We start from the raw sequence: 12,321 nt of genomic DNA, 5'->3' as shown, positions 1-12,321 counted from the left end.
TACTATGAGAACAGTGTTGGGCAGGTACTAATGGTGCATTGTATGACCATATTTGATTGCCTCATAATTGGGTATTTTAAGTATTAAATGGGGTGGCCATGCATGAGTTCAGACATCTTCATTGTACGTTATGCAAGTAATGAAACATTTGACTGCTTCAGGAACTCACATAAACTAGAGAGAAATGTAAGTGTTCATAGAGTCCAATTCATCATAGCTACAGCTCGTCTAATTTATGATGAGCTATGGCGTTATCTGGCAAGTCATATGCTACTTAACAGATGCTCCTGATTCATGGAGATGTGTGGCCCTCTTCATGAACCAGGAGCATCATTACTCCGGCTAGTCCCTTCATTAAGACTGATGTGAACAAAACTTGTCTTGTTGAACTGGGCCCATAGACTCTATCACTCAGAAGTGTGAATATGGGAGAAAATAACTAGCATTCTCCTGATTGGGCGGGGTCTTGGAAGGGATGTAAAACCTTGTAAAACCTTTATGGCACATTCTTTCAATATTCTATACGTCTCAAATAGTAATACCACTTTTAGTTTATTTGCTGATCATGGTTTTGTTCAACATGATAATGCACCTCTTTCACTGTAAATAAAATCATAGAATCACAGAATGGTAGAGTTTGAAGGGACCTCAAGGGCCATCGAGTCCAAGCCCCTGCGAGAGTAGGTTTTCTTAAATCATCCTAGCTATGTTTATCCAGTTTCCTCCTTGAAGATTTCCATTGATGGAGAGCACACTACCTCCCGTGGTAGCCTGTTCTACTCTCTGACTGCCCTCACTGTCAGAAAATGCTTCCTAATGTCTAATCTATATCTCCTTTTTAGTTTCATCCCATTGCTACTTGTACTTCCTTGTGCTAATGAAAATAGGGTGGTTCCCTCTGCACTGTGAATACTTTTTGTCACGCTGTACTACTGGGTGTTCTGAGGAAGTGCAACAAAAACTTCACTAAAGGGCAGCAGAGTGGAGAAAGAGCAGAAATAACCTGCACAGGAGTAGTACAGTGAAGTCACCACAAGGTGGCAATAGAATAGTCAGACAAAGCTGGGACAGATACCAAAAGTCAAACAAAGTACAGAGGAGCAATCAAACTCATAGTCTGAAACAAGTAACAGGGTCAAGAGCCTGTTAGTAATGGAGATGTCAGAGGGGAGACACAGAACCAGGTCGGGGCCGGAGCGTAAGTCAATACCAGGGAGTCAAAGTACACCAGGAGATAAGGTAAGAGGGATGGGCAGGGAGTAGGTAAACAGACACAGGGAGGGAATCAGAGGAATGAGGTAGGACAGATCAGGAACTCACCTGAGCCAGCTACACACTCCGAATGCCTAGAATATAACTGGCACTGCACAAAGGTTGCAGCGCCGAGATATAGGAGGCCAGAAGCAGGAATGAGGAAGAGTAAAGTTAACTTCTGACATGATCAGGCCAGAGTTGGAGGAAACAACCTTTCAGATATTTGTAGACCGCTATAAAGTCTCCTCTCAGCCTTCTCTTTTGCAAACTAAACATTCCTAGTTTTTTAGCTGGTCTTCAAATGACATGGTTTGAGGACCTTCTATCATCTTGGTTGCTCTTTTCTGGACTTGCTCCAATATATCGATGTCTTCCTTGAATTGGGGCGCCCAGAACTGTACACAGTATTCCAGGTGGGGTCTGACCAGGGCAGAATAGAGAGAAATAATTTCCTCTCTTGATCTAGATTCAATGCTTGTCTTGATAGACCCCAGAATTTTGTTGGACTTTTTAGCTGCAGCTGTGATCCTTGGTCTACTCGATTAATTGAATGTTGGATTTATAGTTCCGTCAATAATTCTTGCAATCTTCCATTAATTATTACATTTTTTTTTGTTTTAGGAACCTGGGTGACATTTGGAGGACAGATCTCTGATGAGGTAAGATACACCTTAACAAGATTATGTTTATTTGCTTTACTTAGTTTTTTTTGTTGTCAATTCAATTTTTCTAATTATTCCATTTAGCACCTACAATAGTCAAAAAGAGAAATATATTCTGACAAACATGGGAAACACAGGAAGATGTGCCATCTGTCAAAGAGAGGGATTGTGCACTGTAGGGTTAAGAGAAATGTTATCTCATCCGTAGCTGGAGAGCAATGTTGTAAACTGCAAGTTCATTTGAAAATAAAAAAAAAAAAAAATCACAATTAGTAGTGAAGTATATTCACCAAAATAATCCCTGTAAATTCGATATTTCATTCTTTCTGCATACATTGTTAGCAATATTTTTCCAGATATTTCCAGAAAGTTTCAAGACAAGGACATACAGTTTTTTCATTTCATGATAGCAAGTCTAACAAAAATCTATAAAACTTTTTAGCACTTTCTTCACTTCCTCGCCATCAGTGAAGAAGAACTATCATTTGACAGACTGTAAAGCTTTTTTTCGTACAGCCAGCCATCTGTTTGATCACATGACCAAGACAGATTCTCATCCTCAGGAAGTAAACAATAACTTTTTTTTAATCTAGTGATTACAAGCAGAGATTGTAAAAATCGTAAGAAATTATTACACAAACGATATTAGAAAAGTGTATACATAGTTATTAGAAACTGAACAAGCCTTGCTTTTGAAACTGGGAAACCCCTTTAAATCTCAATAGCCTCTATATAGCAATTGCGCAATGATTATATTAGTCTGAGCAGCTAAAGAAGTTGTCTGTGATCAGATTTTCACAACCTGATGTACGCCGGAGGCAAACAAACCACATGAGTCTTCCAAACAAGGTTCCAGATGTTGTTTGTGTCAGTGGAATCTATGAAGGGTTACATTATAATGGTTTGTCTTGTCTGAGATCGGTTACAAGCAAAAAAATGACAAGTACTTTACCAACCCCGGGAAGCAATCATAATTCCTTAGCATCAATCAGTCATCCTCTCATAAATGTTTATTGCTAGTGTCAATCTCCAGGTCATCAATCATGGCTCCCAAAATCCATATGTGGAATCACTAAAACATTATAGATCTATATTTAGATGTATACAAACAGCATCTGTTTCAATTGATGTCCTATTACATTGAAAGCAGTGGTACAAGTTTACAAAGGACAGAATGAACAAAGCGTTATTGATTTTTGCTTTTTTTTTTTCTTACTCGCTAAATTATAGTTAAACTTATTAAACTCTCAAATGGTCTGTTAACCGTTTCAGGACCTGAAGATTTTATAAAGAAATATAAGCAAATCGTGTTTGAGAATTTATACTATATCATTACATGCACCAAACAAGTTGAAAGAGCAATTGTCAGTGGATGTTCACAAATCCTCTGCCATATACATGAAGTCTGTACAATGGCAAAGATCCTACAATTCCATCATGGAACCGCTAAGACTCTGTTGTGTGACATGTTCCACTAATATGGAAGCATTATACAATGGCAGATAGAACGTGGTACTTACACTTTTTTGGCTGCTATTGTGACGCCCTGGACTAGTCAGGTCGTCCCAGGTAGTCACACACACACACCCTCCCTTCCCTACTAGGTGACAGCAGCCAACCTAGAAAACCCTTGTCACCACCCTCCAGGTTTGATGTCCACACCAGGGGGGCAGAGCCAGGCAGTTGGCTCCGCCCACTGAGGAGTTCACAGGCCTGGAGGCGGGAAAACAAAGACACAAGTTGTAGTGCAGAGTAGAGAGAAGTCAAGTTCAAGGGCAGACCTGTGTCCAGGCCTGCGAACAGACTACTCGGGTGGCTGAGTCGGGGCCCAGTCACCTTTGGCAAGGAGGCAGACGGTGGTGGCCGCCTGCAGGAACACTGATTACAGCCGGTGGAACCGTAGGGATTGGGGTCGGGCGGTGGCCCGCCGGTACCGAACCGGGGAACTGATTGGAAACCGGAGGACCAGGAGGGGTACTCAGACCCAGTACAAAGCCCTGAACTGACAGGACTGAGTCAGATCAACTGATTGAGGACTCGACTTAAGGACCTATCCCACACAAAACCCGTTAGAAGACAACAGCCCAACCATACAAGGTAAAGTCACCGGCAAGGCATAGAGACCCAAAGGGCCAGCGTCTGCGGGCAAACGGGCTCCTACGGCATATACCAGTCGGGGAGCAGACTACCGTTGCTTAGGCATAGGAGTCAAACATTCTTACAAAGAGGTGCAGGAGAAAGGCGGAAACCACCAACCTAACTGCAAGCTCTGCGCCCTCACCTTCAAGCAGAACCGGCCCAGCTCCCATTTCAGCCATGCAGCGGTCCCGGCGGGGAGCTCACCCGGGCCGCAGTCTTCAAAGGCTACTCCTCCTCTGCCCCTCCAGAGCTTAGACGCTCCCGTGGCGGGCGCTCCCGCGCTCCAGCCCAAAGATGCCGCCATCTCTCCATCCATCCCCCTTGGTCTTTTTCCGGCACCTCCTCTTCAGGGGCGGGGCTTCGGCTTTCGCGCCTCCACTGCTCGAGAAGACACTCGAGCGGGAAAATCTTTGCGCCCAAGATGGCGGATTCTGAAATTTTTCAGCCGGACACCGCCGGCAGGGCACAAGGCGCACTTCTACCAGCCGGCAGAATGGTAAGATCCTGTTCGTGACGCCAAGTTGTCACAGGCGGCGGGGTGCTCCGCTCACCACGCTCTGGTGCGGCGCTGCTGCTGCTCGGTGGCTCGAGCGGTGGGCCGGATCCGGGGACTCAAGCGTCGCTCCTCGCCCGTGAGTGAAAGGGGGTGGTTTGGTTTGGGGATTTGGTCCGTGACGCCACCCACGAGTTGTGGTGAGGTTGGGCACCACCGCTGCTATTGACGGGGATCCCGAGAGCGATGGTAGGGAGCAGCTGGGATGTTGTTTCCCCCCTCCGTAGGTTGGGGTTGGTGGTCCTGGGGCCCGGTGAGGTGACGGGGAGGCAGGGCCGGCAAGGTGCAGGGTAGTGGGGACTGCGCAGCGCGGTGCCGGAAAGCACGGTTGTACTCACTCAGCCACAAATGTACGCAAAGTCTCTGGTAAAACAAACGGCTGGATGGACGGGTCCCGCAGCCGGCTGCTGTGACTTCTCCCGGACGGTTGGTGGTGGTTGCCTTTCCCTGCACCTTTTGTGGATGTTCGGTTCCGATGGCTTCCCACCGGTAACCCACTCCCCAGCGTGTGTATGTGCCGGAGGAGCCCTTTTGCCCGCAGGCTCTGGCCCTTGGAACTCTAGCTGTGGCGGTAGCTGTATTTTCTTTTGTTGGTTGGACGGTTGCCTTCAAATCGGGTCTTGGCTGTTAGGAAACCCCTGGGGTTCCGGTCACTGACGGATTTGACCTCCAATGGCGACTCCAAGCCTGGTCGGGGTCCGTAGGCCCTGCCTGTGTGTGCTGGCTTCACTTCGCTCCCCAGTTCGGTACCGGCGGGCCACCGCCCATCCCCGGTCCTACGGTTCCGCGTTGATCTGCCTCTCCTGCAGACGGCCACCACCGTCTGCCAACCTTGCTCTAAGTGCCCGGGCCACGTGCCCAGACACTGTCAGTTTGCTCCTCCACTGCTACTTCACTCCTCACACTTGAACTTCCCTAACTGAACTGACTTCCTTTTCCCGCCTCCAGGACTGTGAACTCCTCAGTGGGTGGGGTCAACCGCCTGGCTCCACCTCACCTGGTGTGGACATCAGCCCCTGGAGGGAGGCAACAAGGATTTTGTGTCTGACTGATGTGCCTGTCTCAGGGTGGGGGTGTATGTTGTAGTACCTGTGACGACCTGGCTAGTCCAGGGCGCCACACATCCATTCACCACAACCCGTGGGTAGCGTCACGAACTTACATCCCAAACCAAACCGCCGCGGCCCCGGCTGTGGAACTCCCCGTCAAGTCCCTGCGTGTAGTGCCAACTCCCTTGTAGAGCGACGTGACCCCCAAGTCCGTGAGAGGCTCGAGCCAACCACACACCGTACGAGCACGGATCCGAGCGGCTCGGCGGTCGCAGCCGAGCCTGCGGGGCGGTACACTATACTACAAAATAGTTAAGAACTTGCATACTTGCAAGTATTCCTGATATTTTGGGACCACTTTCTGACCTCGTAAAATTAGTTTCTGGTATGTAGGGGACTGTGACTACCTGAAAGGGTCTGTCTGTGAAGTAAAAACAATGTAACAAACTACTCACATCAACTTAAAACCATAAAGCAAGTATTGCCTGACCAATCTGCGGTTGCTCATGTTTCCATGTTGCCTGACCCCTTCTATCCCCAGTCTTATTTCCGGCTGCAGCCAAAACATTCCATCACAGTGAGGTTTGGACACTGGAGATGACCAATTGCAGTAGCAACTTGCCACATCTAGTGATTAGCTGGAGTGGTCACATGTCTCTATGGCAGTACGTTATGGCTGCTGCAGGTAGTAGTGACCAGCACACAAGCTTTTTAAATTACAAAAACATTTATATGGGACCAAACTTGTTCAACTATTGTCTTGTAAGTATCATAGAAAGCACTGAGTATAAAATATTAGCTATGGTAGGGCTTTTTTCTGTAAATCAGATGACTGGGATGAAGTATTGGGGTCATAGTTGCTGGATCTAAAAGGTCATCACTGTCACAGCAGACAGCTATAGGGATCTGCCATATAGGAATCCGCCTTGGGTCACAAATGAATGCAACAGAGGGAATAAGGTCACACACACCAGCAGAGTTCTAAGTATGACAAAATTCTCCATGAAGAAGTAATATATACTTATACAGTTATCTTTTCTGGGTGTAGCAAAGAGATAATATACAAAACATAAGCATCTTATTGGTTGTCTTAGCATTTTACTACTGATTGATTGTATTTCAATCTTCTACATAATTGGATATTAATTTCAAACAAACGAGTTTATAGGTCACGTCTCACGCCTTTGATTAACATAGTGTGGGCATACCGCCATTATGCTATGTGCCCATGGGAGCTTGCACCTGCGGATATATCCGCAGGTACATCCGCTGGTTTCCCGCAGCTGCTCGCTGGAATCCGCAGCTATGATTAGCTGCGGTAATACAACAAAATAGCTGCAGTAAACCTGCGGACATTCATGTGGATTACCTGCGGAAGTCCCGGCCTCTATCTCCATAGGGGAGGGCTGGGATTTCCGCAGTTAATTACGCAGAAAGAATTGACATGCAATTACGTGCGGATGCGGGACATCCGCAGCATGTTCTGCAGCCACACGTATCCGCAGCATGGACACAGCACTCCCCATGTCCCATAGGATAACATGGGGAGTGTCTGTACATGCTGGAATCTGCAGATTTATCTGGAAAATCCAGAAAATCCGTGGATTTTCCGCAGATAAATGAGCAGGTTTAATCTCCCGTGGGCACATAGCCTTAGGGCGGCTTTGCACACTACGACATCGCAGGTGCGATGTCGGTGGGGTCAAATTGAAAGTGACGCACATCCGGCATCGCATGCGACATCGTAGTGTGTAAAGCCAAGATGATACGATTTACGAGCGCAAAATTGTCGTAATCGTATCATCGCTGCAGCGTCGGCATAATCCATAATTACGCTGACGCGACGGTCCGATGTGGTTCCTCGTTCCTGCGGCAGCACACATCGCTGTGTGTGAAGCCACAGGAGCGAGGAACATCTCCTACCGGCGTCACCGCGGCTTCCGTAGGATATGCGGAAGGAAGGAGGTGGACAGGATGTTTAAATCCTGCTCATCTCCGCCCCTCCGCCGCTATTGGTCGCCTGCCGTGTGACGTCGCTATGACGCCGCACGACCCGCCCCCTTAGGAAGGAGGCGGGGCGACGGCCAGAGCGAAGGTCGCAGGGCGGGTGAGTGCGTGGGAAGCTGGCGTAGCGATAATTTTCGCTACGCCAGCTATCACACGATATCGTACCTGCGACGGGGGCGGGGACTATCGCGTGCGACATCGCAGCATCGGCTTGCGATGTCGCAACGTGCAAAGCCCGCCTTAGTGTGTGCTTCAAACCTTATGTATGAGAACTGGACATTGTATTCCTTCTCAGTAGAAAGCTTTAAGGCCATAGATAGAGTGTTTCTTTAGAGATAGCTTGAAGGTCAGTGTATGTAAAAAATGTATCTTCTTTAGAAATTCAAACGTAAACCAATTGTGTTATTTAAAATAGAAAATGAAGTAAATGCCAGTGCGACATTCCAAAATGAATGTCATCTTTAGATCACCATGTGATGCAAAACTAATTTTTAACTGTATGATTTTCTATGTGTAGACGTCATACAGTATATTTATTCATGTTCTGTTTTGTACTTTGTTAGGTGGCTGAGCAACTAATGACCATTGCATATGAGAATGGAGTAAACCTTTTTGACACAGCAGAGGTCTATGCAGCTGGAAAGTAAGTATACTTATCTGGAGTCCACATATGATTTAAGGTAAAAGAAGATTCTTGTATAGGTTGTGCACTTTGTATTCTTTCTGACAGTGTTAATATATGGCACGGAGAAAAGTTCATAAAAAATAGATAAAAAAATAATCAGCCAATCATATTGCTGCATTCAATTTTTGCTGGCTTAAGATTATGGCCCACATCATTGCTTTTTGCTCTAGATTTTTAAAATCTTGCTCAGAGTGAGGACGTTTATATAGTAAAATAGTCGAATTAGCATGTGGCTTCCATTTTCTAAGCTGTTCTGGAAAAATTAAAAAATGGATTCTGATTGGTTACAATTAAAGATAGAACCAATACAAAATGATTTTCTATCCATAACGACTGATTTCATCATTAGGATTTCTGGTCTCTAAAAGTTGTCATACAAAGAAGAAAATCTTCACATTATGGTACATAAATAAAAATATTACTGTAAGAAAAAAATAGATGAATTCAAGTCTGTGAACTTAAACAGGTTGTGCCACGACGTACTTTGCTGTAAAAAGCTTCAAAAGAGGTGTAAATGTTCACAGGAAATGTTTACAGTCGATATCATGAATAAAAACATACCTTTGTTTTTTGTTTGCTTGTTCCCCCTCATGGCATGCTGAACAGGGAAGACTGTGGGACTCAAAAAAGGGCGACATTACCACTACTGAAACATACCTGCCTTCACTGGCTCTCAATTGCTGGGATCAAATAGTCCACTCACATACAACATCCTGATAACTCTTCCTCCTCCCAAAGTCTGGCAAAGAGGTCTTTCAGCCCATGTTGAAAGAGTACTTGTTTCACTTTAGATAATGACATAATCTTAGCAACTTCTGCCAGCATCTTTGAAATTGTCTTTTGCTTTTGTTCTTGGGTTGAAATGCACGTCTGACCAAACCACATTCATCTGTGGTACACAGGATATGCAGAAAAGGGACAAATTTAGAAAGGCAAGGACGTAATCAGAAAACCAGGCAGAGGTCAAATCCGGATCGGGCAGTGAGGTACAAAAACGGTAGGCAGGAAGGTAGTCAGAAAAGAGGCCAAAGTAAAAACACAGGAATCACAATACAGAACAGAATGGGATCCAGGAATTCAAACTATCTCTGGCAGTAAGTAGCAGACAGGAGGGGGAATTAGAAGGGTGTGGTGTCTTCCCATTAGCTGTAGCTGAATCGTGGTAACTTCAGCTGGAAGACATATGCCACCTATAGTCAGCCAGTGGTATTACAGGTCCCAGGGAAACCCAGCTTAGTAGATGAGTGAGCCTGCGCCCACCAGAGCCACTGGCAGCGACTCCTCTCTTATCACCAGCAATATCCACAGCGGGAACACGGCGCCGCCTGGTGATCGAAGCAGAAGTCACAGGAGCAGACTCTGGTGGGGACGTGGCAATATATATATTGCTGCGGTGTGAGGTAGTTTCAGCATCACAGCTACAGTCTCTTTATAAAAATTCTGGCAGTTTATTTAAAACAGTCTCAGCATAAACTGCTCTTAAACATAAACAATTCACGTACCGTGGGCTTCCAATCCGATTAAATGTCCATAGTGGAGTCTCCACACTCTGGCTCCTGCCAGCGAACACCACTCACTGTGGTTGCTTTCTGCAGCCTCCAGCCCTCTCCAGCCAGGCTGCAGTCTTTTCCCCAGCCCTCACTTGGACTGATTTCCAGAAGTCTCTCTCCAGTCTTCACACAGACTGAGACCTCCAGCACACATCCTCCATGTGCAGCACACTCTCAGACCTCTGTCTGTCTCTCCTCCAAGAGAGGTTCGGCCCTGCAGCCACAGCCCTAGCCTGGCTGCACTCACCTCAGTCTTAACTCAGACTGAATTCCAATCTCTGACAGTCTCCTAGTCAGACTGGACACACCCACAGGTGGAGGTCTGGGAGTCTCCAGACCTGCACAGCACACTGGCATTATTAAAGGGAACCTGACTCTTATATGCAGAAACAAGCCTTTGTGGAACTACAAGTCCCATAGCAACCTCTTCAGTTTAATATCGCAGGGAACTTCTCCACTGCGACACATAGCGACTATTTACCACATTGGTGGTCGCTACCGCACAATACACACACACATATATATATATATATATATATATATATATATATATATATATATATAATGTGCTGAGGCTTGTTTTCAGGTGATGTCTTATATTTTCCCATGAACAACAACAATCCACATTTATTCTTGAACAAAAAAAAACAACACTTGTTCAAATATCATGTTATCACATTCTGGAACATCAATATTTATGATATTCCTATTACTGATTCAGAGGCACATTTTCTTATCTGATCTGCTATTCTCAGCTATTCTCATGGTGTAGTACCAGTCCTACAATGGTGGATACATGCCATATTATGAAAGGTTTAAATTACCTCCTGAAATTAATTATAATCTCTATACTACTAAGTTTCCCCCCAAAAGAAAGCAGACACTGCCTGCCAGACCCCAAACGATTGGAGTTGGCAAATGAATGGTCTTTCACATACAAATCTGCATCGCTGTGAGCTCCCCCTGTGTTCTACAGTGGTTGGCTCCTTCTATTGTCTGGAAGCGGTATCACTCACTCAGAATGGTACTGGTACCTGATCTGTTTGTCAGAGCTCCAGTGCAATGCAGCTGGAATGGTCAGGAAAATGACAGCAATGCAGATCTCTGTGTGAGAGCCCATTCACCATCGTCAATTGCAAACTGTAAGTTTTTTGGGTTCTGGTGAGTGCAGTTTCTTTTTTTTGGTGGGTGTCTGCTTTTTTTTGAGGATGTCTACTTTCTTTGCTAAAGAGTCCTGCCGTATTCCTTAATTTTTTTTTTAGCTGTGTGGACACTTTCTTATGGAACCACAACTAGGGATTATTTTTAGAGTAGTGCTTGTATTTCAAGCATACTCAAAAAAATCCCCAAAAATCCTATTAGGTCATGTTTTTAGGGTAGGTCCCTGTCTGGGAAACATGCTAAGTATTGAAAGATTGGACTTTGTCTGAGAAGATTTGCACCATCCTAATCCTTTAGCTGGATTTTTATTTTATACATATATATATATATATATATATATATATATATATATATATATATATATATATATATATATTATATATCTATGAGACCACTGCACTGCACAGTCTTATAAAAATCAGCTTCTCTAAAAGTCTAACAGCCATTCTATTCCAGTATCAGTTGAATTACAACCAGAGTACACCTCATTCTACTTAATGTGCTTCTGATTAGGTGTTCACCTGAACCAAATCTTATTTATCGAGGGAAAGTATAAAAAACACTGCTGTGGTCTTCAGAATCCTCTTGCAATAGGACAAGCTGTTTGGCAAAACAAGTGCTAATAATATGCCAAAAGTAATATGAATGAAAAAATAACTTTTAACCATGCCAAAGGAGTTTAAAAAAAAGGCTTGAGTGAGGAAAAGAAGGGCTCAATTCTGGCTTTACTAGCAGAAGGATACAGTGAGCATCATGTTGCCTCCATTCTTAAAATTTCTAAGATGGCAGTACAACAAGGTCAATCTCCAGACATTGGACACAATAAAGCTATAGACCGACAGAGAGTGAAAGTGACTCTCCACTGACCAGGATAACCATCATCTTATTAGAATGTCACTAAGCAACCGGATGGCATCAGGATGACATCAAGTGACCTACAAAAGGAATGGCAAATGGCAGCTGGGGTGAAGAGCATGACTAGAACAGTTCGTGACAGGCTCCTAGAGGCAGGGCTCAAATCATATAAAGCATGAGAAGCAAATGAGAGCCAGGCTGAAGTTTGCCAAAGACCATAAGGATTGGACCATAGAGGACTGGAGTAAGGTAATCTTCTCTGATGAGTCAAATTTTCAGCTTTGCTCAACACCTGGTCATCTAATGGTTAGACAGAGACCAGGAGAGGCATACACGCCACAGTGTCTTGCACACAGTGTGAAATTTGGTGGAGGATTGGTGATGATCTTGGGATGCTTCAGCAAGG

General features: G+C 45.0%; 1 protein-coding gene across 2 annotated transcripts in view; it reads left to right on the top strand.

Moving 5' to 3' along the window:
* Positions 1–12,321, top strand: part of KCNAB1 (potassium voltage-gated channel subfamily A regulatory beta subunit 1) — a 525,646-nt gene that overhangs the window by 429,300 nt on the left and 84,025 nt on the right. For both annotated transcript variants that reach the window (XM_075340709.1, XM_075340710.1), the window contains exons 3-4: positions 1,876–1,913; positions 8,228–8,307. In XM_075340709.1, the coding sequence (XP_075196824.1) occupies positions 1,876–1,913; positions 8,228–8,307 (118 nt within the window). The remainder of the gene's footprint in view (positions 1–1,875; positions 1,914–8,227; positions 8,308–12,321) is intronic.

Source organism: Anomaloglossus baeobatrachus, chromosome 3 (genome assembly GCF_048569485.1).
Source record: "Anomaloglossus baeobatrachus isolate aAnoBae1 chromosome 3, aAnoBae1.hap1, whole genome shotgun sequence".
NCBI lineage: Eukaryota > Metazoa > Chordata > Amphibia > Anura > Aromobatidae > Anomaloglossus > Anomaloglossus baeobatrachus.
Note: the sequence above shows the minus strand (reverse complement) of the source record. Positions and strands in the feature narration are given on the sequence as shown.